Here is a 23861-nt window from a genome sequence, read left to right as displayed (position 1 = left end):
AACTAATAGAGATAAAGCAAATCCTTACATATAAAAGTAATAAAGATCTGCTGGGAGCTGTAAATCACTGTCTATGTCAGTGTTTCCCAAGCAGGGAGCCTCCAGCTGTTGCAAAACTACAACTCCCAGCATGCTCGGACAGCCAAAGGCTGTCCGGGCATGCTGGGAGTTGTAGTTTTGCAACAGCTGGGGGGCACCCTGCTTGGGAAACACTGGTCTATGTAGAGGACAGGAGCTTCTTCGGGGTCCTGTACAGTACACAGTGTCCTAAAAAAGTAACATGGAGTCACTCTCACCTGGTGTCCAAAGAAGCAGGTAACCCTGGTACAGGTAAAGTGTACAGAGCATGTCATACCTCTCTGTACTGTAGGGGGCGCTACCAGACATCAGTCAGTGCATACGCTTCAGTAATACAGGGGTTTTACCAGTAAATTGCCCATTCTGATTGGTCAGTTCTCTTGGCCATTGACAAGTTTCACAGATCTGGACTGTCTTTGTCCAGATTGTCATCGTATGTTAAGTCTGGTTTCAACTTACAATGGTCCACAAAAGGTCATTGTATGTTGAAACTATTGTATGTTGAGGCCATTATAAGTTGAGGGATCACTGTACCGCCAGCATGAATTGTGTCTCTCTGAACTGATCTGTGCAGAACAACAATGGACTTCCAGGAAGCCAGACCCCAGAGATGTTACTAGTTTTACCGGAGACAACCAGCAGAGGGCAGCAGAACTCTGGGGCATTGTTGCTCTATAGCAGTGGTCTTCAACCTGCAGACCTCCAGATGTTGCAGAGTTGTAGTTTTGCAACATCTGGAGGTCCGCAGGTTGAAGACCACTGCTCTATAGTTTATGAGGTTGTATGACTGGCCGGAGCATGTGTTTTAGTGTGTGTAAAACTTTCTGCAACTTTAAAAGGGTTCACAGGTAATATTATGTTTGGTATTTAGCCAAAATTAGGATTGGGTCCAAAATAGTTGAAGATTCTTCCCTTTTATCTATTATCTTTGTCGGTTTCTCCTGGTTTTGGCTTAAGTATGTGAATCCCCTGCCCCCTTAAAGGGTTACTTCGCTCCCCAGCGTCCGCAAACTTCCACCTCACACATTGACTTCCTGAACACTGTGTGCGGAATGTGAAGTCACATGACGGGGCGTGAACTAACGAGGGGGCGGGCGTGAACACGGAAGCCCGCCCACAGTGTTCAGGAACTCAATGTTCCGGACGCTGGGGAGCGGAGTACCCTTTAATGAAAGCCAAGGACACAAGTTGTACATTAATAAGCAAGGGAATACACAATGAGCCAGGTTGGCCAGCTAAACAACAGCCACCAGCAACCTAAATGAGGGGCTTAAAGGTTTTGTCCAGAGACATTTAAAGGGGTACTCCAGTGGGAAAAAAATGAAAATCAACTGGTGCCAGAAAGTTAAACAGACCTGTAAATTACTTCTATATTATTACTTCCAGTACTTATCAGCTGCTGTATACTACAGAGGAAGTTGTGTAGTTCTTTTCAGTCCGACCACAGTGCTCTCTGCTGACACCTCTGTCCATGTTAGAAATTGTCCGGAGCAGGAGAGGTTTGCTATGGGGATTTGCTCCTGCTCTTTCTGGAGCCAGCTGATATGAGGCATTTTTTTTCCACTGGAATACCCCTTTAAAGGAAAACTGTCATCAGTGTCACCGCACTAATGTGCATAAAGAAGCCAAGGAAAGATGAAAAAATCTCCAAAAGGCAGCAAATTACAGATTAGACATTCTTATATGTCAACAAAAGTTAGATTTTATTTCCATCATTTACACTTTCAAAATAACAGAAAACAAAAAAATGGCGTCTGCAACAGTTTGGGCACCCTGCAGAGTTAATATCCTGTACTGCCCCCTTTGGCGAGTATCACAGCTTGTAAACACTTTTTTCTAGCCAGCCAAGAGTCTTTAAATTCTTGTTTGAGGTATCTTTGCCCATTCTTCCTAACAAAAGTCTTCCAGTTCTTTAAGATTTCTGGGCTGTCTGTCACGCACTGCTCTTTTAAAGGGTAGTTCCCACCATCCTATTTTTTTTTTTGCTAGCCCGTTACCCCCCCCCCCCCCAAACCCCCCCCCCCCCGCTACGGCACTAGCCCGTTCCCTCATTAAACTTGCAGTTACTGCAGAGTCTGGCAACGGGCGTGCAGGGACAGCGGCGGCAACGATGTGCGGGAGTAGTGGCCTCCCAGCCAGTGGCCGGGGAGCCAATGCGCTCGCTCCCGCCTGTCTGATTGACAGGCAGGGAGCAGGTGCAGCCTAACTGAAAAAGGACTGATTGCCACTCCAAAATCAGTCCTTTTTCAGTGGCCGGTTTTTAAATATAAATTAAACCTTTTTAATGAAAAAAAAATATAATAAAAGTATATTAGAGATATGTTGTAGTACATAAGTACTACGACATATCAAAAAATAAAGTTGGTGACAGTGCCAATTTAAGGTCTATCCATAGATTTTCAATTATGTTGAGGTCAGGAGATTGTGAAGGACATGGCAAAACCTTCAGTTTACGCCTCTTGATGTAACCCCCCATGGATTTTGAGGTGTGTTTAGGATCATTATCCATTTGTATAAGCCATCCTCTCTTTAACTTCAGCTTTTTCATAGATGGCATCAAGCTAGCATCCAAAATTTGCTGAAATTTTATTGAATCCATTTTTCCTTCTACTTGTGAGATTTTCCCTGTGCCACTGGCTGCAATACAACCACAAAGCATGATTGATCCACCCCCATGCTTAACAGTTGGACAGAGGTTCTTTTCATTAAATTCTGTTCCCCTTCTTCTCCAAACGTACCTTTGCTCATTCCGGCCAAAAAGTTAAATTTTAACCTCATTGGTCCACAGAACTTGTTTCCAAAATGCATCAGGCGTGTCTAAACGTTCATTTGCTAAGTTTAAACGCTGATTTTTGTGGTGAGGACGTAGAAGAGATTTTCTTCTGATGACTCTTCCATGAAGACCATATTTGTACAAGTATCTCTTTATAGTGGAATAATGTACCAAAACTCCAGTGTCTGCCAGATCTTTCTGGAGGGATTGTGCAGTCAAACGTGGGTTTTGAATTGTTTTTCTCACAATCCTGTGAGCTGTTCTGTCGGATAATTTTCTTGGTCTTCCAGATCTTGCTTTAACCTCCACTGTTCCCAATGACTGCCATTTCTTAATTACATTTTCAACAGAGAATATTGACATCTGAAAACGTTTTGCTATCTTCTTATAGCCTTCTCCAGCTTTGTGAGCGTCAACTATTTTCAGTTTCAGATTTCTAGAACACTGCTTAGAAGAACCCATGGTGCTGATTGTAAACCTTTGAGATTTACATCACCTGGTCTTCCCAGATGATGATTGAGAACAATCCATGACACTGGCAGGTCTCAGCTTTGCAAAGGGGGCAGTGCATGCTATAAACTCTGCAGGGTGCCCAAACTTTTGCAGACACCATTTTTTTGTTTTCTGTTATTTTGAAAGTGTAAATAATGGAAATAAAATCTAACTTTTGTTGACATATTATAAGAATGTCTAATCTGTAATTTGATGCCTTTTGGAGATTTTTCCATCTTTCCTTGGCTTCTTTATGCACATTAATATAAATTTTTACCTGGGGTGCATCCGTTTTCTTCATATGTTCCCTCCGTAGGCTTGGGGCATGGACGGAGCTTTGTGACGTCACTAATGCTGTTTCCCTAGAGGCCTGCTCGCAGCAGGGCCCAGCAGATAAACAGCAGCAGTGACGTCACAAAGCTCCGTCCATTCCCCAAGCCTGCCGGCCAAACGGACAAGTGAAGATACCGGAACAACGGTAGCGCGGATCACGGACACGTAAGTATGGTTGTCATCAGTGTCCCCCGCACTACCTGCCTGTAGCAGCAGGTTAGTGCGGTGACACTGATGACAGTTTTCCTTTAAAGGGTTTTCTGAGAATTGGCTTTCTGTTGTTTAAAAAATGCCGCCAAAAAAAAACCATACTCACCTGCCTTAATCCCCAGCCTCTTCCATTCCAAAAGCGCCCGGTCCCTTGTCCTCTCCACTGATTATGTGCTGACTCTGCAGGAAGCGCCTGTTTACCCAATCCCTGCAGTAACCCACCTGAGCCAGTGAATACCTGAGCAGGCAGTTCCTACATAGTGAACCCTCAAGTTACAATGGCCTCAGTTCACAATATTTTTAACATAAAATGGTCTTTCGTGGACCAATGTAACTTGACACCATACTCAACATAAAATACTATGAACAGTCCGGATCCGTGGCTCGTCTGAATGCCTGGAAGATCTGACCAGTGGGCATCCATTGGTAAGACCCCATGCACTGATTTGGTGTCTAGTAGCGCCTCCCTACTGTATACTGTGGTACTGTACTAATCTTTACCTGTGTGAGGACTAGCAGCTCCTTTGGACACCAGGTGAGGGTGGCTCCATTTTGTATCCCAGGAACATGGGGAGATTTATCAAAACCTGTGCAAAGGAAAAGGTGCCCAGTTGCCCATAGCAACCAATCAGATCGCTTCTTTCACTGTTCAGAGGCCTTGTTAAAAATGAAACAAGCAATCTAATTGGTTTTTACCGGAAAGTGTACAGCGTGAAAACAAAACCTTCCAAAATTTGCTAAATTGCGGTTTTCTTTTCAATTTTCCCACATAAATAATATTTGTTTGGTTGCGCCGTACATTTTATGGTAAAATAAGTGATGTAGTTACAAAGTACAATTGGTGATGCAAAAAACAAGCCCTCATATGGGTCTGTGGATGGAAATATAAGAGAGTATAAAAGAGGAGGAAAAAAATGAAAATGCTAAAATAAAATTGGTCTGGTCCTTAAGGCCTAAATGGGCCTGGTCCTTAAGGGGTTAATATATGAAAGCTGAGCTGTGATTGGTTGTTGTGGGAAAAACAGACAATTAGGGTTTCAGGCTGATTGATAAATCAGGGCCACTATTGGGAACGTAGCCTTCCCTTTTACCCAAGAAAAAGTGCAGGCGCCCTATAGCAATATCCTGTTCTGCTGGGTTTTGGTCAGATTTAGGATGTGGATCTCGTACACCCACTGGCCACTTTGTTAGGTACACCTGTTCAATTGCTTGTTAACACTAGTAGCTAATCAGCCAATCACACGGCAGCAACTCAGTGCATTAAGGCATGTAGATGTGGTAAAGACAACTTGCTCAAGTACAAACCAGAATGGGAAAGAAAGGAGATTTGAAGGGGTACTCCGCTGCCAGACATCTTATTAGATGTCTGATCAGGGGAGTCCCGCTGCTGGGGCCCCCGTGTTCTCCAGGAGCACCCGGCATTCTGAACAAAAGCCAGGTTCCTGTGGCAGTAGTCGTGAAGTCATGGCCACGCCCCCTCCATTCATGTCTATGGGAGGGGGCGTGTCAGTTGGCACGCCCCCTCCCATTGACATGAATGGATGGGGTGTGGCCTGATGTCAAAAGGGGGCATGGCCGTGACTTCACATTTACGGCCTCTGGCTCAGAGCGTTCTGAACAAAATGTTCAGAACGCTGGAGCACCGGGGTACCCCTTTAAAGGAGTAGTGTACTGGAAAGAATTTCCACTCCGTTGTGCCCGGGTTGTAAAAAAAAAGAAAAGAAACTTTAAAGATGTACTCCGGCGCTAAACATCTTATCCCCTATAACATGTTAGATCGGGAAGATCCCACCGCTGGGGACCCCCGTGATCTCTTCTGCAGCACCTCTGTTTTTTCCCCACGATCTAACATCTTATCCCCTAGCGCCGGAGTACCCCTTTAACTCACCTTCCTCCGTTCCCCCGTAGCACCGATACAGCTGTTCGGTCCTCCGGTCTTCTTCCACGTGCACGGATTGTCACACTGCCCTCAGCCTATCATCAGCTGCAGCGATGTCGCGCCGTGGCTGAGCGCAGAGTGGCAATCCGTGCACATGGAAGAAGGAAGAAGACCGGACCGGATGACCGAACAGCTGTAGCGGTGCTACGGGGGAACGAAGGAAAGTGACGTAAAGTCTCTTTTCTTTTTTTGCAGCTCGGGCACAACGGAGTGTAAATTCTTTTCAGTCCTTTAAGTGACTTTGAAGGTAGCAAGGTTGTTGGTGCCAGACAGGCTGGTCTGAGTATTTCATAAACTGCTAATCCACTGGAATTTTCATGCACACCATATCTAAGGTTTATAGAGAATGCTCTGAAAAAGAGGAAAAAATATCCAGTAAGCAGCAGCTGTGTGGACTAAAAAAGCCTTGTTGAGTTGAGAGAAGAATGGGCAGACTGGTTCGAGACGGACAGGCAAGAATAACTAAAACAGCCACACATTACAACTAAGGTATGCAGAATACCCTCTCTGAACACACAACATGTCCAACCTTGAAGCATGAGGGTTACAGCAGCAGAAGACAAACCGGGTGTCACTCTTGCTAGCTAAGAACAGGAAACTGAGGCTACAATTCGCACAGGCACCAAAATTGTACAATGAAAGCCTGGAAGAACAATGGGAGGGGGGTATGTATCAATAATGGTGCTGCAATTTGTAATTTTATGTATGTTTTTTTGCATCAAATGGAGTGTAGTTGCACCAAAATTATCAATTGTCACATGCAAATTTGTAATTTTGGCACAAATGCAGCCCTACAAAAGGCGCAGACTCCTGCCCCAGAATTCCAGGCAGAACTTTCTGACTATGTGGAAGTTAACAAAATGTTCCGAATGCTTAGAACTGATGCCGGGAGCTCGTTACGTCATAGCCCCGCCCCTCATTACATCATGTCCCGCCCCCTCAATGCAAGTCTATGGGAGGGGGCATGACAGCCGTCACACCCCCTCCCATAGACTTGCACTGAGGGGGCTGACGTGATGTCATGAGGGGGCGAGGCTATGATGTCACGAGCTCCCGGCGCCGGCTCTAAGCATTCGGAAACATTTTGTTCCAAACACTGAGCAGCGGAGTACCCCTTTAACCCACGTCATGAGTCCCGGTCCTGCGATATAACACGGGGTCACACGGCGACCCCGCATCATATCGCGGTGGTGCCGCGCACTATTAACCCTTTAGCCGCGCGCTCAAAGCTGACCCTCGTGGCTAAAAACTAAAGTGAAAGTGCCCGGCTAGCTCAGGGAGCTGTTCGGGATCGCCGCGGCATAATCGCGGAATCCCGAACAGCTGTAACACAGGAGGAGGTCTTCTTACCTTCTCCTGTGCTGTCCGAACGCCGAATGAATGCTTCAAGCCTGAGATCCAGGCTTGAGCAATCAATCGCCGAAAACACTGATTGATCCATTCCTATGGAGATGCATCAATCAGTGTAAAAGATCAGTTAATGCAATGTTATAGCCCCCCCTATAGGAGCTATAATACTGCATAAGAAAAGTGTAAAAAAAATCATTAACCCTTTCAATTATCCCTTCCCCTAATAAAGGTTTGAATCACCCAGCAATTCCAAGAATAAAAAAAAAAAACTGTGTAAATAAAAATAAAAATAAACATATGTGGTATCACCGCGTGCGGTCAATGGCGTATGCACAAAAAAATTCCAAAGTCCAAAATAGCGCATTTTTCATCACTTTTTATACCACAAAGAAAGTGGTGAATTAAAGTGAATAAAAAGTGATCAAAAAGTCTGATCAGAACAAAAATGGTACCGCTAAAAACTTCAGATCACGACGCAAAAAATGAGCCCTCATAGCGCCCTGAACACAGAAAAATAAAAAGTTATAGGGGTCAGAAGAAGACCATTTTAAACGTATAAATTTTCCTGCATGTAGTTATGATTTTTTTCTGAAGTGATACAAAATCCAACCTATATAAGTAGGGGATCATTTTAACTGTATGGACCTACAGAATAAAGATAAGGTGTCAATTTTGCCGAAAAATGTACTGCGTAAAAATGGAAGCCCCTAAAACTTACAAAATAGTGTTTTTTCATCAATTTTGTCGCACATTGATTTTTTTTTCCTGTTTCACCGTAGATTTTTGGATAAAATTACTGATATCATTACAAAGTAGAATTAGTGACGCAAAAAATAAGCCATCATATAGAATTTTAGGTGAAAATTTTAAAGAGTTATGATTTTTTTAAAGTTTAGGAGGAAAAATTTAAAATGAAAAAACGGAAAAAGCCCGGGTCCTTAAGGAGTTAAAATCTGACCTTGGGACTTTGGCTGGTTTACAGAGTTAAAGCTCGCACAGCCAGGGCCTTTTTTGCTGTTTTTAACTTGTGCATTAGGGAGGGGGATATTCATCCAGACCTCTGCCTTGGAAAAGTGTTGCGCTTTCCCCTAGCAACCAATCAGGTTGCTTCTTTTATTGTCCAGGGTCCATTTTCCACTTTTTGGTTGGGCAATGTTTAAATGTTCTACATTCTATTGTTGTAGCTATTTTCTCTGTCATTTTATTTTTGGTGTGAATTTGCGCCAAATCGAAAAGTCGCAATTAACGAATTCCAAACCAACGCATGATTGTAACTGAAATCCCGACTTACACCGTCAAATCAGTGATAATGTTCTAAACCATTTGGCGCGACTGATTGTGGCAAAAAGTAACATATAAAGAAAATTGCATCAAATCAGAACAAAACAATGTAAAATCCTTCATACATACCTCCCAATGGTCTGGTCTGATGAGTCTAGATTCCAGACACAAAATTCAGATGGCAGGGTCAGAATTTGGTGTGAACAACATAAAAGCATGGATCCATCAAACCATCAACAATTCAGGCTGGTGAGGGTGTAATGGTGCGGGGGGTCATCTTCTTGGCACACTTTGGGTCCCTCAGTATCAACTAAGCATTGTTTGAATACCACAACCTACTTGAGTATTGTTGCTGACCATGTCCATCCCTTTATGACCATACTATACACATCTTCTAATGACTACGTGTAGCAGGATAATGCCCCATGTCACATGACATCATTTCATATAAGACAATGAGGTCACTGGACTCCAATGGCCTCTCCAAAGACCTCACCAGATCTCATCCAATAGATCACCGTTGGGATGTGATAGAACGAGAGATTCTCATCAAGGATGCGAAGACGACAAATCTGCAGCTATGAGAATGCCATCATGCCCATATGGACCAAAAAAGTCAGGAATGTTTCCAGCACCTTGTAGAAATTTTGCCCTGGGTACAGAATGACGTTAAATCATTGCAGGCGACACAAAGTATCAGCCTGAATGGCGACGGCAAAAATTGGAGGAGGAAGGAGGTGAATACGATTTTTATTTAGTTTCGGAGGGGACCAAATAGAAGAAATGACCTACCTACTGGAAGCTTCTACCTAATAGGGGGGAGGGGAATTACCTACTGGGTGCATCTACTAGGTGCATCCAGGTAATGGGAGGGTTACGTATTTACTGGGTACTGGGGGGGGGGGGGGTTTACCCATTCACTGGGGGCTTCTACTTAAAGGGATACTGCAGCGAAAAGTAACTTATTGCGTATCCACAGCATAAGTGTCAGATCGATGCGGGTCCATCCACTGGGACCGCCGCGATCTCCTGAATAGGCTGTGGCTCTCTGAGAGGAACTTGTGCTGGGTCAACACGCGCTCCATTCATTTGTATAGGAGCGCCGGAGATGTCGAAGTACTGCACTCGGGTCTCTTCGGCACTCCCATAGAGAATGAATAGAGCGCATGCCGACCCAGCACACGCTCCTCTCAGAGAGCCGGAGGGAGGGGGGGGGGATTATTACTTACCTACTGCAGCATCTACTTAATGGGTGGATTACTTTCCTACCTACTGGGCTATTTACTTAATTGGGGGATAATCTACCTCCCTACTGGTGGGTCTACTTAATTATGGGAGTGAAAAACAATGCTTAGCATGTCAGCTCACCACCCAAAGTCCGATCAGGAAAGCCAGGTCGTAGAGAATGGAGCACGGATAAAGATCAGTGGGCTGGATCCCGCGTAGATATGCAGGTCAAGTAGAAAGAAGACATCCAGCTTCCAGCGTGGATTAGGATTATCTTCCTAGTGGGAGCATTTACTTACTGGGGGAATCTAACTAATGGGGGTTGGCAATTATCTACCTACTGGGGGGCATCTACCTAATGGTGACATTTTCTACCTACTGGGACATCTACCTAATGGGTGTGCCCCAGGTGCTGCCAGTCTATGAATTCAGTCCCCCCCAGAGGAGCAGGACACCAATCATTTTGATAGGTGTCCTGCTCCTCTTCTTTCTTAAAACATAACAGCTTTATTAGTTCATGAATAAACCTGTTATGTTTAAAAGGAGTACTCTGCTGAAAATGAACTTATCTCCTATCCACAGGATAAGGGATAAGTAACTGATCACGGGGGTCCAACCGCTGGGGGCCCTCAGTGATCACCGGGACAGAACCCCAGCTCTCCCAGTGAGGAGTGTGTTGTCTACCAGTAGATGGCATGTGCTCCATTCATTTCTATGGGAGCGCCGATGATGCCTGAGAGCTGAACTCTGGTTTTTTCAGTACTCCCATAGAAATTAATGGAGCACGTTCCGGCTGCAGCACACGCTCCTCACTGACTGAGCAACGTGTCCCGTTCTGGTGGCTGCAGGGGCCCCAGCGGTTGGACCCCCCTCCGCGAACAGCTACTTATTTAGTTCAGTTCATTTTCGCCAGAGATCTCCTATAAGAATGATGCCGGTGTCCGGAGTGATTGGATTCCACTCCACTTGGAGTTTCCTGAATTCATAATTTTGTACCTACATTCGGCTGCATTGTGCCCCCGGCCAGCTCAGTCTTGGAGGAGTGAACAAAACCTTGTCTTTTCAGTGTTCTATATAGATCGCTGCTGTCTGGTTCCGAAGGAGTGTAAGGGGTATTCCCATCTCAGCTTGTTATAACAATGAGGGTCTGATCACTGGGAACCTGAAATGATTGGAGTGCACCGCTTAAAGGCGAAATGCGGTGGAAAACTTTTACCTTCCCCTGTGCCCAGGCTGGAAAAACAAAAAAAAAACAATCTTTAGCTCACCTTCCTATGTTCCCCCAGTTTCGTCGTCCCGTTCCTCCGACGCTGCTCAGGTCCCTGCTTCTTAGGCTCGAAACGGCACACTGTCAGTGTATCGCCGGCCGCAGCGATGTCCCACCTTGGCCGGTGATAGGCTGAGAGCACGGTCATGTAAGGAGCCAGCCCGAGCCTATCACAGGCCGAGGTGGGACATCGCTGCGCTTGGCGATACGCTGACCGCAGTGTGACGTTCCGGGGATAAGAAGCAGGGACCTGAGCAGCGCCGGAAGAACAGGACGCCGATACCGCTGCAATGGGGGAATGCGGGAAGGTGAGCTAAAGTTTGTTAAAGGGGTAGTCCAGTGCTGAAAAACGTATCCAATATCCTAAGGATAACCGGGTGTCGTCACCCTCACAAAGTGGCGGCTGACACGCCCCCTCAATACATCACTATGGCAGAGCTGGAGATTGCCTAAGGCAGCGATCCGCCTCTGCCATAGAGTTGTATTGAGGGGGGCGTGTCAGCCACCATTTCGTGCGGTGGTCAACACGTCCCCTTCCTGCGGGCTGCCAGGGCCCCGTACAGGAGATCGCGGGGGGGCCCCCAGCAGTCGGACCCCCGCTATATGAAACTTATTCCCTATCCTTAGGATAGGGGATACGTTTTTCAGCACTGGATATCTCCTTTAAAGGGGTTCTCCGGTGCTTAGACATTTTATCCCCGATCCAAAGGATAGGGGATAAGATACCTGATCGCGGGAGTCCCGCCGCTGGGGACCCCCGGGATCTTGCATGCGGAACCCGGTTTGCAATCAGTCTCCGGAGCGTGTTCGCTCCGGGTCTGATTACCGGCGACCACCCGGCCGGCGGCGTGTGTTGTCACACTCCGCCCCTCAATGCAAGCCTACAGGAGGGGGCGTGATAGCTGTGAGCGTGACGTCACATGGGAGCGGAGGTGTGACGACACACGCCGCCGGCCGTGTGGTCGCCGGTAATCAGACCCGGAGCGAACACGCTCCGGGTATTGATTACAAACGGGGTGCGGCATGCAAGATCCCGGGGGGTCCCCAGCGGCGGGACTCCCGAGATCAGGCATCTTATCCCCTATCCTTTGGATAGGGGATAAGATGTCTAAGCACCGGAGAACCCCTTTAAGTGCTCCATTTGTTCAACCAAATGATTCAGTGCCAATTTTAGGCACCGTTTTGTTACCGTTCAAGGGATCAGTGGTGGTATCAGCGGGCTAAATCCTCCCACCAATCAGCTTGTTGTTCACTATCCTATAGGAAGGGGATAATAAGCTGAGATGGAATTACCCCTCCTTGCTGACTGGGCTGGAGTTAGCATTGAATCTATATGTGAAGCTTCAGTGTCTGATGACTGACACTCTCCCAGCGGCTCCATAGAGTGTGCTGCACACTTCTCTGACAGGTTACCTCACAGACTACACAAGACACCGCGTCCCGTCATCCCCCCACCCAGCGTGTGACGTCACCACGCCCCCTTCCCCTCCGGAAACTACTGGTTAACTTGGAGTCTCCCGCCTGCCTGGTACTTGGAGGCTGCGCGGCAGAGGGAGCACGTGGAGCGGAGCGCAGGGAGGACCCGGGGGACGGGATGGCAGGTGAGTAGGAGGAGGACTCACAAATATCGTCTACATTTAGGGAAAAAAATTACTGTACTATCATTTAAGTAATAATAATCTATATATATATATAATTTAGGAACTGAAATGTGTCTATATGGGTTTGTTTACATCTAAAAAAAAAATTTTCTTAAAAAAATAAAATAAAACCAAAACTTTTCAAGCATGTTCCTTATCTTCTCTCCCATAAAAGGAACCATAAAATGACTATATATATATATATATATATATATATATATATATATGGGAATAATGTCCCCAGAATCCCCTTTCCTCGACTAGTTTTGTTTTGAATAGTTTTTCTGATTAAACTAAATATTTTGGTTGATATATGAAGATTTGTATACAGAGGCATAATGTATAGACCAGTGTTTCCCAACCAGGGTGCCTCCAGCTGTTGCAAAACTACAACTCCCAGCATGCCCAGACAGCCTTCGGCTGTCTGGGCATGCTGGGAGTTGTAGTTATGCAACAGCTGGAGGCACCCTGGTTGGGAAACACTGGTATAGACCTTTGGCTGTCCAGGCATGCTGGGAGTTGTAGTTATGCAACAGCTGAAGGCATCCTGGTTGGGAAACACTGGTATAGACCTTTGGCTGTCTGGGCATGCTGGGAGTTGTAGTTATGCAACAGCTGGAGGCACCCTGGTTGGGAAACACTGGTATAGACCTTTGGCTGTCCAGGAATGCTGGGAGTTGTAGTTTTGCAACATCTGGGGTTGCACAGTTTGGAGACCACTGGTAAGGACCATTGCCTCTCTACCTATTGCACAACTACAATTCCCATCAAGCCCAGGATAGCCAAAGATTGTTGTCATCAGCTGTGTCGGGCGCAGGACGCGCCATTTTATTATTCCCTATATTTATTAGGAGCATAAAGTCAGTTTTCCCCATTTTCCAATTCTTCTTCTGCAGACTTTTTTACAGGAGCCTCCATGCAGGGAAATCATTTAAAGGGGTACTCCGGTGAAAAACTTTTTTTTTTTTTTTTTATCAACTGGTGCCAGAAAGTTAAACAGATTTGTAAATTACTTCTATTAAAAAAAAAAAATCTTAATCCTTCCAGTACTTATTAGCTGCAGAATACTACTGAGGAAATTTATTTTATTTTTGGAACACAGAGCTCTCTGCTGACATCACGAGCACAGTGCTCTCTGCAGACATCTCTGTCCATTTTAAGAACTGTCCAGAGTAGGAGAAAATCCACATAGAAAACCTATGCTGCTCTGGACAGTTCCTAAAATGGACAGAGATGTCAGCAGAGAGCACTGTGCTCGTGATGTCAGCAGAGAGCTCTGTGTTCCAAAAAGAAAAAATTTTTCTCTGTAGTATTCAGCAGCTAATAAGTACTGGAAGGATTAAAATGTTTAAATAGAAGTAATTTACAAATCCGTTTAACTTTCTGGCACCAGTTGATTTAAAAAAAAAAAGTTTTCCACCGGAGTACCCCTTTAAGGATTTTTCAGCACAATAATGTAGTTTTTTTTTCCCCGCATGAACAATAATTAATAAAGAGCAACAAGTAAGGATAGGTTCATACTGCATTTTATTTCCATTAAACCATATATATGTCTATGAAATGTCACTTTTTTTTTTTTTTTTTTTTTTTTAAAGTGACAGTGCATCATTTTTTAGTAAGTGGGTGCAGATTTTTTTTTTTTTAAGGTCACAGTGCCGCAAAAGGTGCGTTCTCTCGTAGCTCTCTCCGTTATGTGACCAAGACAGACACCCAATGTAAGTCTATGTGACCATCTTGGTCGCACACACGGAGAGGGGAGAGAAGTGCTGAGCTAAATGCTTCTCTCCCTGCTTGTTCCAGCAATTGCTGTTGGTCCAAACACTCAAACTGATCAAAACTTTCGGCATGTTCCAAAAACATGTAAAAAGTTTTTTTTTTTAAATGACAGGTACATGTTAAGCTGGCTACAGAGAACAGTTTATAGCAACGTCATAACAATAAATAAATAAATAAATAAATAAATATACAGATTTACTCAAATCTAATTTCTGCCTTATTCTGTAAGCTTTTCCAAGCTATATGTCTATTATTTCACATGAATGGCTATCCAGCTTTTCCTCACCACGACAAAAAAAAATTTAACAAAAAATCTAATGCGCCAAAATAAACAATCAAGATTATTGATAATATAATATAATAATAATATAATAATAATAATAATAATAATAAAATATTATAATATAATATTATAATATTAATAAGATTAATAATTATTGATCATATTAATCAATATTGATCAAATATTTTGTTTCTGGTGGAGAAAAATCACTAACCCACGACCAGCTTTACCCGCTTTGTACTATTTTTTACTTACTTGTGGGCTTATTTATTATTTATGTGCTATAAAACATTATCACCAATGTGATCTCCATCATGATTACCACCATGTTTTCGTGTAGAAGTAAATCCTGTTCTAGCCAGTTGAACTATTGGGACATTTGTCTAAATTGGAGATCCTGCTTTAAATAGTTAAACCGTGTACAGTGGTCCCTCAAGTTACAATATTAATTGGTTCCTGGACGACCATTGTATGTTGAATCCATTGTATGTTGAGACCACAACTCTATGGAAACCTGGTAATTGGTTCTAAAGGCACCAAAATGTCATCCAAAAATAGGAAAAAGGGAAAATTAAAGAAAAATAAGTAGATAACTAATATAGATAAAGCAAATCCTTACATATAAAAGTAAGAAAGATCTGCTGGGAGCTGTAAATCACTGTCTATGTCAGTGTTTCCCAAGCAGGGAGCCTCCAGCTGTTGCAAAACTACAACTCCCAGCATGCCCAGACAGCCAAAGGCTGTCCGGGCATGATGGGAGTTGTAGTTTTGCAACAGCTGGGGGGCACCCTGCTTGGGAAACACTGGTCTATGTAGAGGACAGGATCTTCTTCAGGGTCTTGTACAGTACACGCAATGTCCTAAAAAAGTAACATGGAGCCGCCCTCACCTCGTGTCCAAAGGAGAAGCTAACCCTGGCACAGGTAAAGTGTAATACCTCCCTGTACTGTAGGGGGCGCTACCAGACATCAGTCAGTGCATGCACTTCAGGAATACAGGGGTTTTACCACTAAAATACCCATTCTGATTGGTCGGTTCTTCAGGCCATTGACATGTTTCACAGATCTGGACTGTCCGTAGCATTGTAAGTTGAGTCTGGTTTCAAGTTACAATGGTCCAGAAAAGACCATTGTATGTTGAAACTATTGTATGTTGAGGCCATTGTAAGTTGAGGGATCACTGTATAGCCATCTCAGGGTCAGAGGTTTGCATTTTCGGCAAGTACAGAACATTAGAGTTAACCAAATGGGGAACTGAAATTTTTCAAAAATTTTCTTGCAGCTTAGTCTGACCTGACGTGGGCTCCAGTGGCAAGAATTAGCCGTAGAAACTACAAAATATGGGTCAATTCACACAAGATTTGTGTGACATTTTGCCGTAATGTCTGTGAATGTTATCTGAATGGGGTTTATGGTAATCCTATTCAGATGAATGGAATTGACTTTTAGTCACAGAGGCCGGCATTTATCATTGTAGGTGTAAGTGAAGCATTTATCATTGTAGGTGTAAGTGAAGCATTTATAATTGTAGGTGTAAGTGAAGCATTTATAATTGTAGGTGTAAGTGAAGCATTTATCATTGTAGGTGTAAGTGAAGCATTTATCATTGTAGGTGTAAGTGAAGCATTTATCATTGTAGGTGTAAGTGAAGCATTTATCATTGTAGGTGTAAGTGAAGCATTTATCATTGTAGGTGTAAGTGAAGCATTTATCATTGTAGGTGTAAGTGAAGCATTTATCATTGTAGGTGTAAGTGAAGCATTTATCATTGTAGGTGTAAGTGAAGCATTTATCATTGTAGGTGTAAGTGAAGCATTTATCATTGTAGGTGTAAGTGAAGCATTTATCATTGTAGGTGTAAGTGAAGCATTTATCATTGTAGGTGTAAGTGAAGCATTTATCATTGTAGGTGTAAGTGAAGCATTTATCATTGTAGGTGTAAGTGAAGCATTTATCATTGTAGGTGTAAGTGAAGCATTTATCATTGTAGGTGTAAGTGAAGCATTTTTTTACACCTTTTTTTTTGTATGCTGGTAATGTGTAGGAGCGCCAAATTTATTAATTGGTCACAGAGCATTTGATAAATTTTGTGCAGGTCACATTTTGTGAAATTTCCCTCTTCACATGCACCAAAAAGCTAAGCAAAGTCTGGGCTGGTGTAATTTTAGAGACTTTTTGGTGGCTTTGCACCTTTTTTGCGCCTTTTCACAAAAAGGCACAGTTTATAAAACCCTTCCATATCATGTGTATTGCCGAAATCAGTGGATTGCAACTCAAAACCAGCAAAAATGTGTAAACCAAAAGGTGCAAATAAACGCTGCTTGCACCTTTTTGCACCTTTTGAAGACACAAAAAACAGTCTAAACACAATGATAAATGTCGGCCAGAAAGTTCTGCAACAGATCTGCTGCATATGAATTCACCCAGAGGCTATGTGCAAAAAAGTAGTTTGAGACGTATTTTCATGCAATTCATTTTTTATACCATTTATTCCATACAGTTTCAGCAGTTTATTGTCTGTTTTTCATGTTTTTTTTTTTTTTTTACTTTCCGATAGCAAGTGCTGGTACGCAGTTTGCAAACCAGCCTTTTGGAACGAAAATAGGCCAAAAAAGGGGGAGATTTATCAAAACCTGCCCAGAGAAAAATTTGCTGAGTTGCCCATAGCAACCAATCAGATCGCTTCTTTCACTTTTGAAAAGGCCTCTGAGAAAATGAAAGAAGCGATCTGATTGGTTGCTATGGGCAACTCAGCAACTTTTCCTCTGGATGGGTTTTGATAAATCTCCCTCAAAAAGTGCAAAATAATGTTCCAAAAAATGATGTTTTTTGAGCTGCAAAATTACTTGAAAATGTTACTAAGGCTAGGTTCACACTACGGTTTGTCATTACGGTTCCCGTATACGGCTGGGAGGAGGGGTGGGCGGGGCTTAATTGCGGCGCCCGTACTCAGCTGTATAGGGAACCGTAGTTAATGTATGTCTATGAGTCGACCACGTTTTTGCTTGCGGTCGGGAAACCGCATACGGCCGAAAAAGCAGCCGACTGGAGGCTGCGGTTCACTCCGGACGGCTCATAGACATGCATTAACTACGGTTCCCGAATACGGCTGAGTGCGGGTGCCGCGATTAAGCCCCGCCCACCCCTCCTCCCAGCCGTATACGGGAACCGTAATGACAAACCGTAGTGTGAACCCAGCCTAATGAGGAATTACCAGATGTTTTGTCAATAAAACTCAATAATATATATATAAAAAAAAAATATAATTTGGAATGTTTTTGAGTCATAAAATGTTCATTTTTTTTGCTTAAAAATTGCCAAAATACTGTGAGGAAACCTAACCTCAGAGTAAATTCTCACATTGCAAACTTGTTGCAGAATTTAGGTTGGGAGATCTGCACCATCATTCTGCTACAAGGTACAATGCAATTTTAGCGAACAGAGTTTTAAAGGGTGCGTAAAGTTTTAAATACAATAGGTTAGAAGAATTGATTTGCCGGGTTCCAAGTGCTGAGACCCCTACCGATCTCTAAAATAAACAGTATGCTCATTTGTGTCCGTACCTCTCGGAGTGGTGTATGGATTCACAGAAAGTCCATCGATTATTTTTTTTTTTGTGCAGATTTCAGTTCCGCCCTAACGTGTCGTTTTTACATGATGTGTGGATGTAGCCCGGGTTCAGACACGTATGTAACATGCAGATTTGCTAAATATTTTATCCTATGCAACGGGTGAAATCCGTGGCAAATCCACAAGACAATAGGCTGCTGTAGATGTAGATGTGCAACTGCGATTTTTTTCTGCTATGGGGAATTAAAGGGGTACTCCGGTGAAAACCTTTTTTCTTTTAAATCAACTGGTGGCAGAAAGTTAAACATATTTGTAAATTACTTCTATTAAAAAATCTTAATCCTTCCTGGACTTATTAGCTGCTGAATACTACAGAGGAAATTCTTTTCTTTTTGGAATGCTCTCTGATGACATCACGAGCACAGTGCTCTCTGCTGACGTTATTATAATAATAATAACGCTTTATTTATTGTTGTCCTTAGTGGGATTTGAACCCAAGTCCCCAGCACTGCAAGGCAGCAGTGCTAACCACTGAGCCACCATGCTGCCCTTAGCGTACATCTGCTATGCATGGTTGCTAAAATGGACAGAGATGTCAGCAGAGAGCACCGTGCTCGTGATGTCATCAGTGTTCCAAAAAAGAAAGGAATTTCCTCTGTAGCATTCAGCAGCTAATAAGTACTGGAAGGATTAAGATTTTTTAATAGAAGTAATTTACAAATATGTTTAACTTTCTGCCACCAGTTGATTTAAAAGATAAAAGGTTTTCACCGGAGTACCCCTTTAAGTTGTGAACATTGTAGCAGAGTTTCAGTGCAGAATTACACCAAAAACCTGCTATAAATGTCTATATGTGGGCTAAAAATAAATGGGGAGATTTATCAAAACCTGTACAGAGGAAGAGTGGTGTAGTTGCCCATAGCAACCAATCAGATTGCTTCTTTCATTTTCCACAGGCCTCTTTAGAGGCCTGTGGAAAATGAAAGAAGCAATCTGATTGGTTGCTATGGGCAACTGCACCACTCTTCCTCTGCACAGGTTTTGATAAATCTCCCCCAATGTTTTGTTCCAGATCTATTCCCCGAAAAAGAGGCTTTTGAACAGTGGGGGGTCTGGATGGTCAGATCTCTAGGATGAGCTGGGAAAAGTGACCGCTAAGCACATTGGGGGACATGTATCAATAATGGTGTAGCAATGTGTGATTTTATGTATGTTTTTTTGCGTCAAATGGAGCATATTTGCGCCAAAATTATCAATCGTCGTACACAAGTTTGTAATTTTAGCACAAATGTAGCAAATGTACAAAAGGCGCAGACCCCAGAATTCCAGGCAGTGAATCTGACTTTGGGACATTCTATTGTTGTAGCTATTTTCTCTGTCACTTTATTCACGGTGTAGATTTGCGCCTAAATGAAGGTAATTTGCGCCTAAACTTGCGCCAAATCGAAAAGTCGCAATTAATGAATTCCAGACCAAAAGAATGATTGTAACTGAAATCACGACTAACAAAGTGAAATCAGTGATTTTGTTCTAAACCATTTGGCGCAATTGTTTGTTGCCAAAAAAATGACATAAAGGAAAAATTGCGACAAATCACAGACAAAAAAAAACAGGGTATAAAGCTTCATACATACCCCCCCATTCTCCTTCATCTCTTTGCATTTTATCAGGACGGACTTCCATAGTAAGTCTATGGGTCCATCTCCTCTAGCGTGCACAGAGCGAGGAGAAGCATTGTTCAGCCGCATGCTTCTCTTTGCTCATTCTAGCGATCGGCGGGGATCTAAACACCCAGACTGAATACTTTTGGCATGTCTCTGACATGTTAACATTTTAGTTATAAATAACAAGTACACTTTAAAGGGGTACTCCAGTGAAAAACTTTTTATTTTATTTTTTTTATCAACTGGTGCCAGAAAGTTAAACAGATTTGTAAATTACTTCTATTAAAAAATCTTAATCCTTCCTGTACTTATGAGCTGCTGAATACTACAGTAGAAATTCTTTTCCGTTTGAAACACAGAGCTCTCTGCTGACATCATGAGCACATTGCATTCTCTGCTGACATCTCTGTCCATTTTAGGAACTGTCCAGAGTAGGAGAAAATCCCCATAGCAAACATATGCTGCTGCTGGACAGTTCCTAAAATGGACAGAGAGGTCAGCAGACAGCGCTGTGTTTCAAACGGAAAATAATGTTCACTGTAGTATTCAGCAGCTAATAAGTACAGGAAGGATTAAGATTTTTTAATAGAAGTACCGTATTTTTCGTCCTATAGGACGCCACCGGCGTATAAGATTTTGAACCCAATAGTGGTCTTCAACCTGCGGACCTCCAGATGTTGCAAAACTACAACTCCCAGCATGCCCGGACAGCCAACGGCTGTCCGGGCATGCTGGGAGTTGTAGTTTTGCAACATCTGGAGGTCCACAGATTGAAGACCACTGCATAGGAGGTAATACTCACGTGTCCCCGCCGCTCCGTACCCGTCACCGCTGCCCTGGATGTTGCTCCATCGCTGTCGCCGTGTCCCCAACACTCCGGAACGTCTCTGCTGCCGGCCGGGTATCCTCACTCTCCGTCGCCGCCATCACGTCGTTACGCACGCCGACGCACGTATGCAACAACGTGATGACGAGGAAGGAGAGCGCCGGCATACAGGGGATCCCTGAACGGAGAAGACACCGAGGAGGCAGGTAAGGTCCCTCCCGGTGTCCTGTAAGCACTAACCCGGCTATTCGGGACCGCCGCGGTGAAAACGCGGCGGTCCCGAACAGCCCGACTGAACAGCCGGGTTAGTGTCACTTTCCCTTCAGATGCGGCGGTCAGCTTTCATCGCCGCGTCTGAAGGGTTAATACAGGGCATCACCGCGATCGGTGATGTCCTGTATTAGCCGCGGGTCCCAGCCGTTGATGGGCGCAGGGACCGCCGCGATAGGGGTGTATTCGCCGTATAAGACGCACCGACTTTTTCCCCCCAGTTTTGGGGAAGAAAAAGTGCGTCTTATACGGCGAAAAATACGGTAATTTACAAATCTGTTTAACTTTCTGGCGCCAGTTAATTAAAAAAAAAAAAAGTTTCCACCGGAGTACCCCTTTAAAGGGAATCTGTCAGCTCTATTTGCTGCTAAGGGATGCATATACTTTTGGATAGCCGTTATAAAAGTATATAAAGGGTATAAAAGCAAATTGTATCTTACCTTGAGCTGAAAACACAAAATTGCCTTTTATATTTTTAAGCCAAGTGTCAAGGAGGCAGGGCCCAGTGGTTTCGGTGTCACAGCCTGGCACATCTCTTTGCTTGCTGTTACCTCTTAGCCCTTCCTGTCCTGTACATCAGTCAAGGAGAGGCTGGGAGGTGGGGGTAAAAGAGGAGGTTGCCAGGCTGTGGCACTTAAGCAGCTGGTACCCGCCTCCTCAACACTTGGATGAGAAATAAAAGGGAATTTTTTTAAGTTTGACAACCACAATCTGCTTCCGGAAAGGTACAGTTTTATTCTATACCCTACCTGGTTTCCAATGGTGTCTGCAGTTTTTAGCAACACATACAGCTGACAGATTCCTTTTAAATAAAGCTTAACTTATTAGTACAAGCAAATATAAGTAACTTTGTAATATATCTTATCATTATATATGTAAATAAATTCGACAAGACAGACTCAGCTCCGAGATCAGTTTCATGCTGCCCATACGGAATATGATCAGTTCTAGCATTAATTCCCTCCAGTTCATGCCTGAGGAAAACTGTGCCGGACACCGCACATATGTGAACCCAGCCTAAGAGAGTAAGAAGCTGCAGAGACTGCATCTAGACTACACAGACCTTACCGTGATCTCCCTCCAGTGCCTGATTCACACTTTAGGGCTCGTTCACGCGGGAAGATTACCTGCGGAATTTCCGCAGCGTATTTTGCTATCATTGACTTCAATGGGTCAGCAGAAAATACGCAATAGAGGCAGATTTGCAGATTTTCCTTTGGCCCATTGAAGTGAATGGTAGCAAAATCCGCTGCACTTTTTTCGCAGCAAATACGATGCGGAAATTCTGCAGGTAATCCGCCTATGTGAACCATGCTGCAATGAGCTGACTTCAATAGGCAGCAAAATCTTCTGAAGCAGATCTACAGCAAAAATACGCATGTGTGAACTGACCCTTAGACTGCAAATTACTGTTCTAAAATGTCCTCCATGCTGATGCTTCTTGGTGTGTATAGAGACATAGAAATCCAGGATGTCCTCTTCTGTGTTTATGAAGTTAATGGGAGTCATGATAGAGTCTAGACAGTTTTCCTTATGCCGCCTCTTGGTTTTCTTATGGTTCACCAATATTTTATGGCATAATAATGATGCACACTTGTCACGATGCCGGCTGGCAGGAGGTGGATCCTCTGTGCCAGAGAGGGATTGTCGTGGACCGTGCTAGTGGACCGGTTCTAAGTCACTACTGGTATTCACCAGAGCCCGCCGCAAAGCGGGATGGTCTTGCTGCGGCGGTAGTGACCAGGTCGTATCCACTAGCAACGGCTCAACCTCTCTGACTGCTGAAGATAGGCGCGGTACAAGGGAGTAGACAGAAGCAAGGTCGGACGTAGCAGAAGGTCGGGGCAGGCAGCAAGGATCGTAGTCAGGGGCAACGGCAGGAGGTCTGGAACACAGGCTAGGAACACACAAGGGAACGCTTTCACTGGCACAATGGCAACAAGATCCGGCGAGGGAGTGCAGGGGAAGTGAGGTATACATAGGGAGTGCACAGGTGAACACACTGATTAGAACCACTACGCCAATCAGCGGCGCAGTGGCCCTTTAAATCGCAGAGACCCGGCGCGCGCGCGGCCCCGCTCCCTAGGGCGCGCGCGCGCCGGGTCTCTGCGATTTAAAGGGCCACTGCGTGTTCACCTGTGCACTCCCCTGTGCCGGGACAGGACCGACGGAGAGCGAGTCAGGTACGGGAGCCGGGGTGTGCATCGCGAGCGGGCGCCACCCGCATCGCGAATCACATCCGGCTGGAGGCGGTATCGCAGCGCACCCGGTCAGTGGATCTGACCAGGGCGCTGCGGGAGCGAGAGTGTAGCGAGCGCTCCGGGGAGGAGCGGGAACCCGGAGCGCTCGGCGTAACAGTACCCCCCCCCCCCCCTTGGGTCTCCCCCTCTTCTTGGAGCCTGAGAACCTGAGGACCAGATTTTTATCTAGGATATTGTCCTCAGGTTCCCAGGATCTCTCTTCAGGACCACAGCCCTCCCAGTCAACCAAAAAGAAGGTTTTTCCTCTGACCTTTTTGGAGGCCAGTATCTCCTTTACGGGAAAGATGTCTGAAGAACCGGAGACAGGAGTGGGAGAGATAAGTTTAGGAGAGAAACGGTTGATGATGAGTGGTTTAAGAAGAGAAACGTGAAAGGCATTAGGAATACGAAGAGAAGGAGGGAGAAGAAGTTTATAAGAGACAGGATTAATCTGGCACAAAATTTTGAAAGGACCAAGATAGCGTGGTCCCAATTTGTAGCTGGGAACACGGAAGCGGACATATTTAGCGGAGAGCCATACCTTGTCTCCGGGAGAAAAAATGGGGGGAGCTCTTCTTTTCTTATCAGCAAACTTCTTCATGCGTGATGAAGCCTGTAAGAGAGAATTTTGGGTCTCTTTCCA

At 44.4% G+C, this 23861-nt stretch overlaps 1 protein-coding gene across 2 annotated transcripts in view; it reads left to right on the top strand.

The window, feature by feature from the left end:
- The first annotated feature begins 12423 nt into the window (after window positions 1-12423).
- The window catches only part of IKZF3 (IKAROS family zinc finger 3), a 136337-nt gene continuing 124899 nt past the window's right edge, over window positions 12424-23861 (top strand). For both annotated transcript variants that reach the window (XM_056547762.1, XM_056547760.1), the window contains exon 1: window positions 12424-12551. In XM_056547762.1, coding sequence (XP_056403737.1) covers window positions 12545-12551 — 7 coding nt within the window. In that variant the 5' untranslated portion in view covers window positions 12424-12544. The remainder of the gene's footprint in view (window positions 12552-23861) is intronic.

Source organism: Hyla sarda, chromosome 12 (genome assembly GCF_029499605.1).
Source record: "Hyla sarda isolate aHylSar1 chromosome 12, aHylSar1.hap1, whole genome shotgun sequence".
Lineage (NCBI taxonomy): Eukaryota > Metazoa > Chordata > Amphibia > Anura > Hylidae > Hyla > Hyla sarda.
The sequence above is the reverse complement of the archived record's forward strand: the minus strand, read 5'-3'. Positions and strand labels throughout refer to the sequence as shown.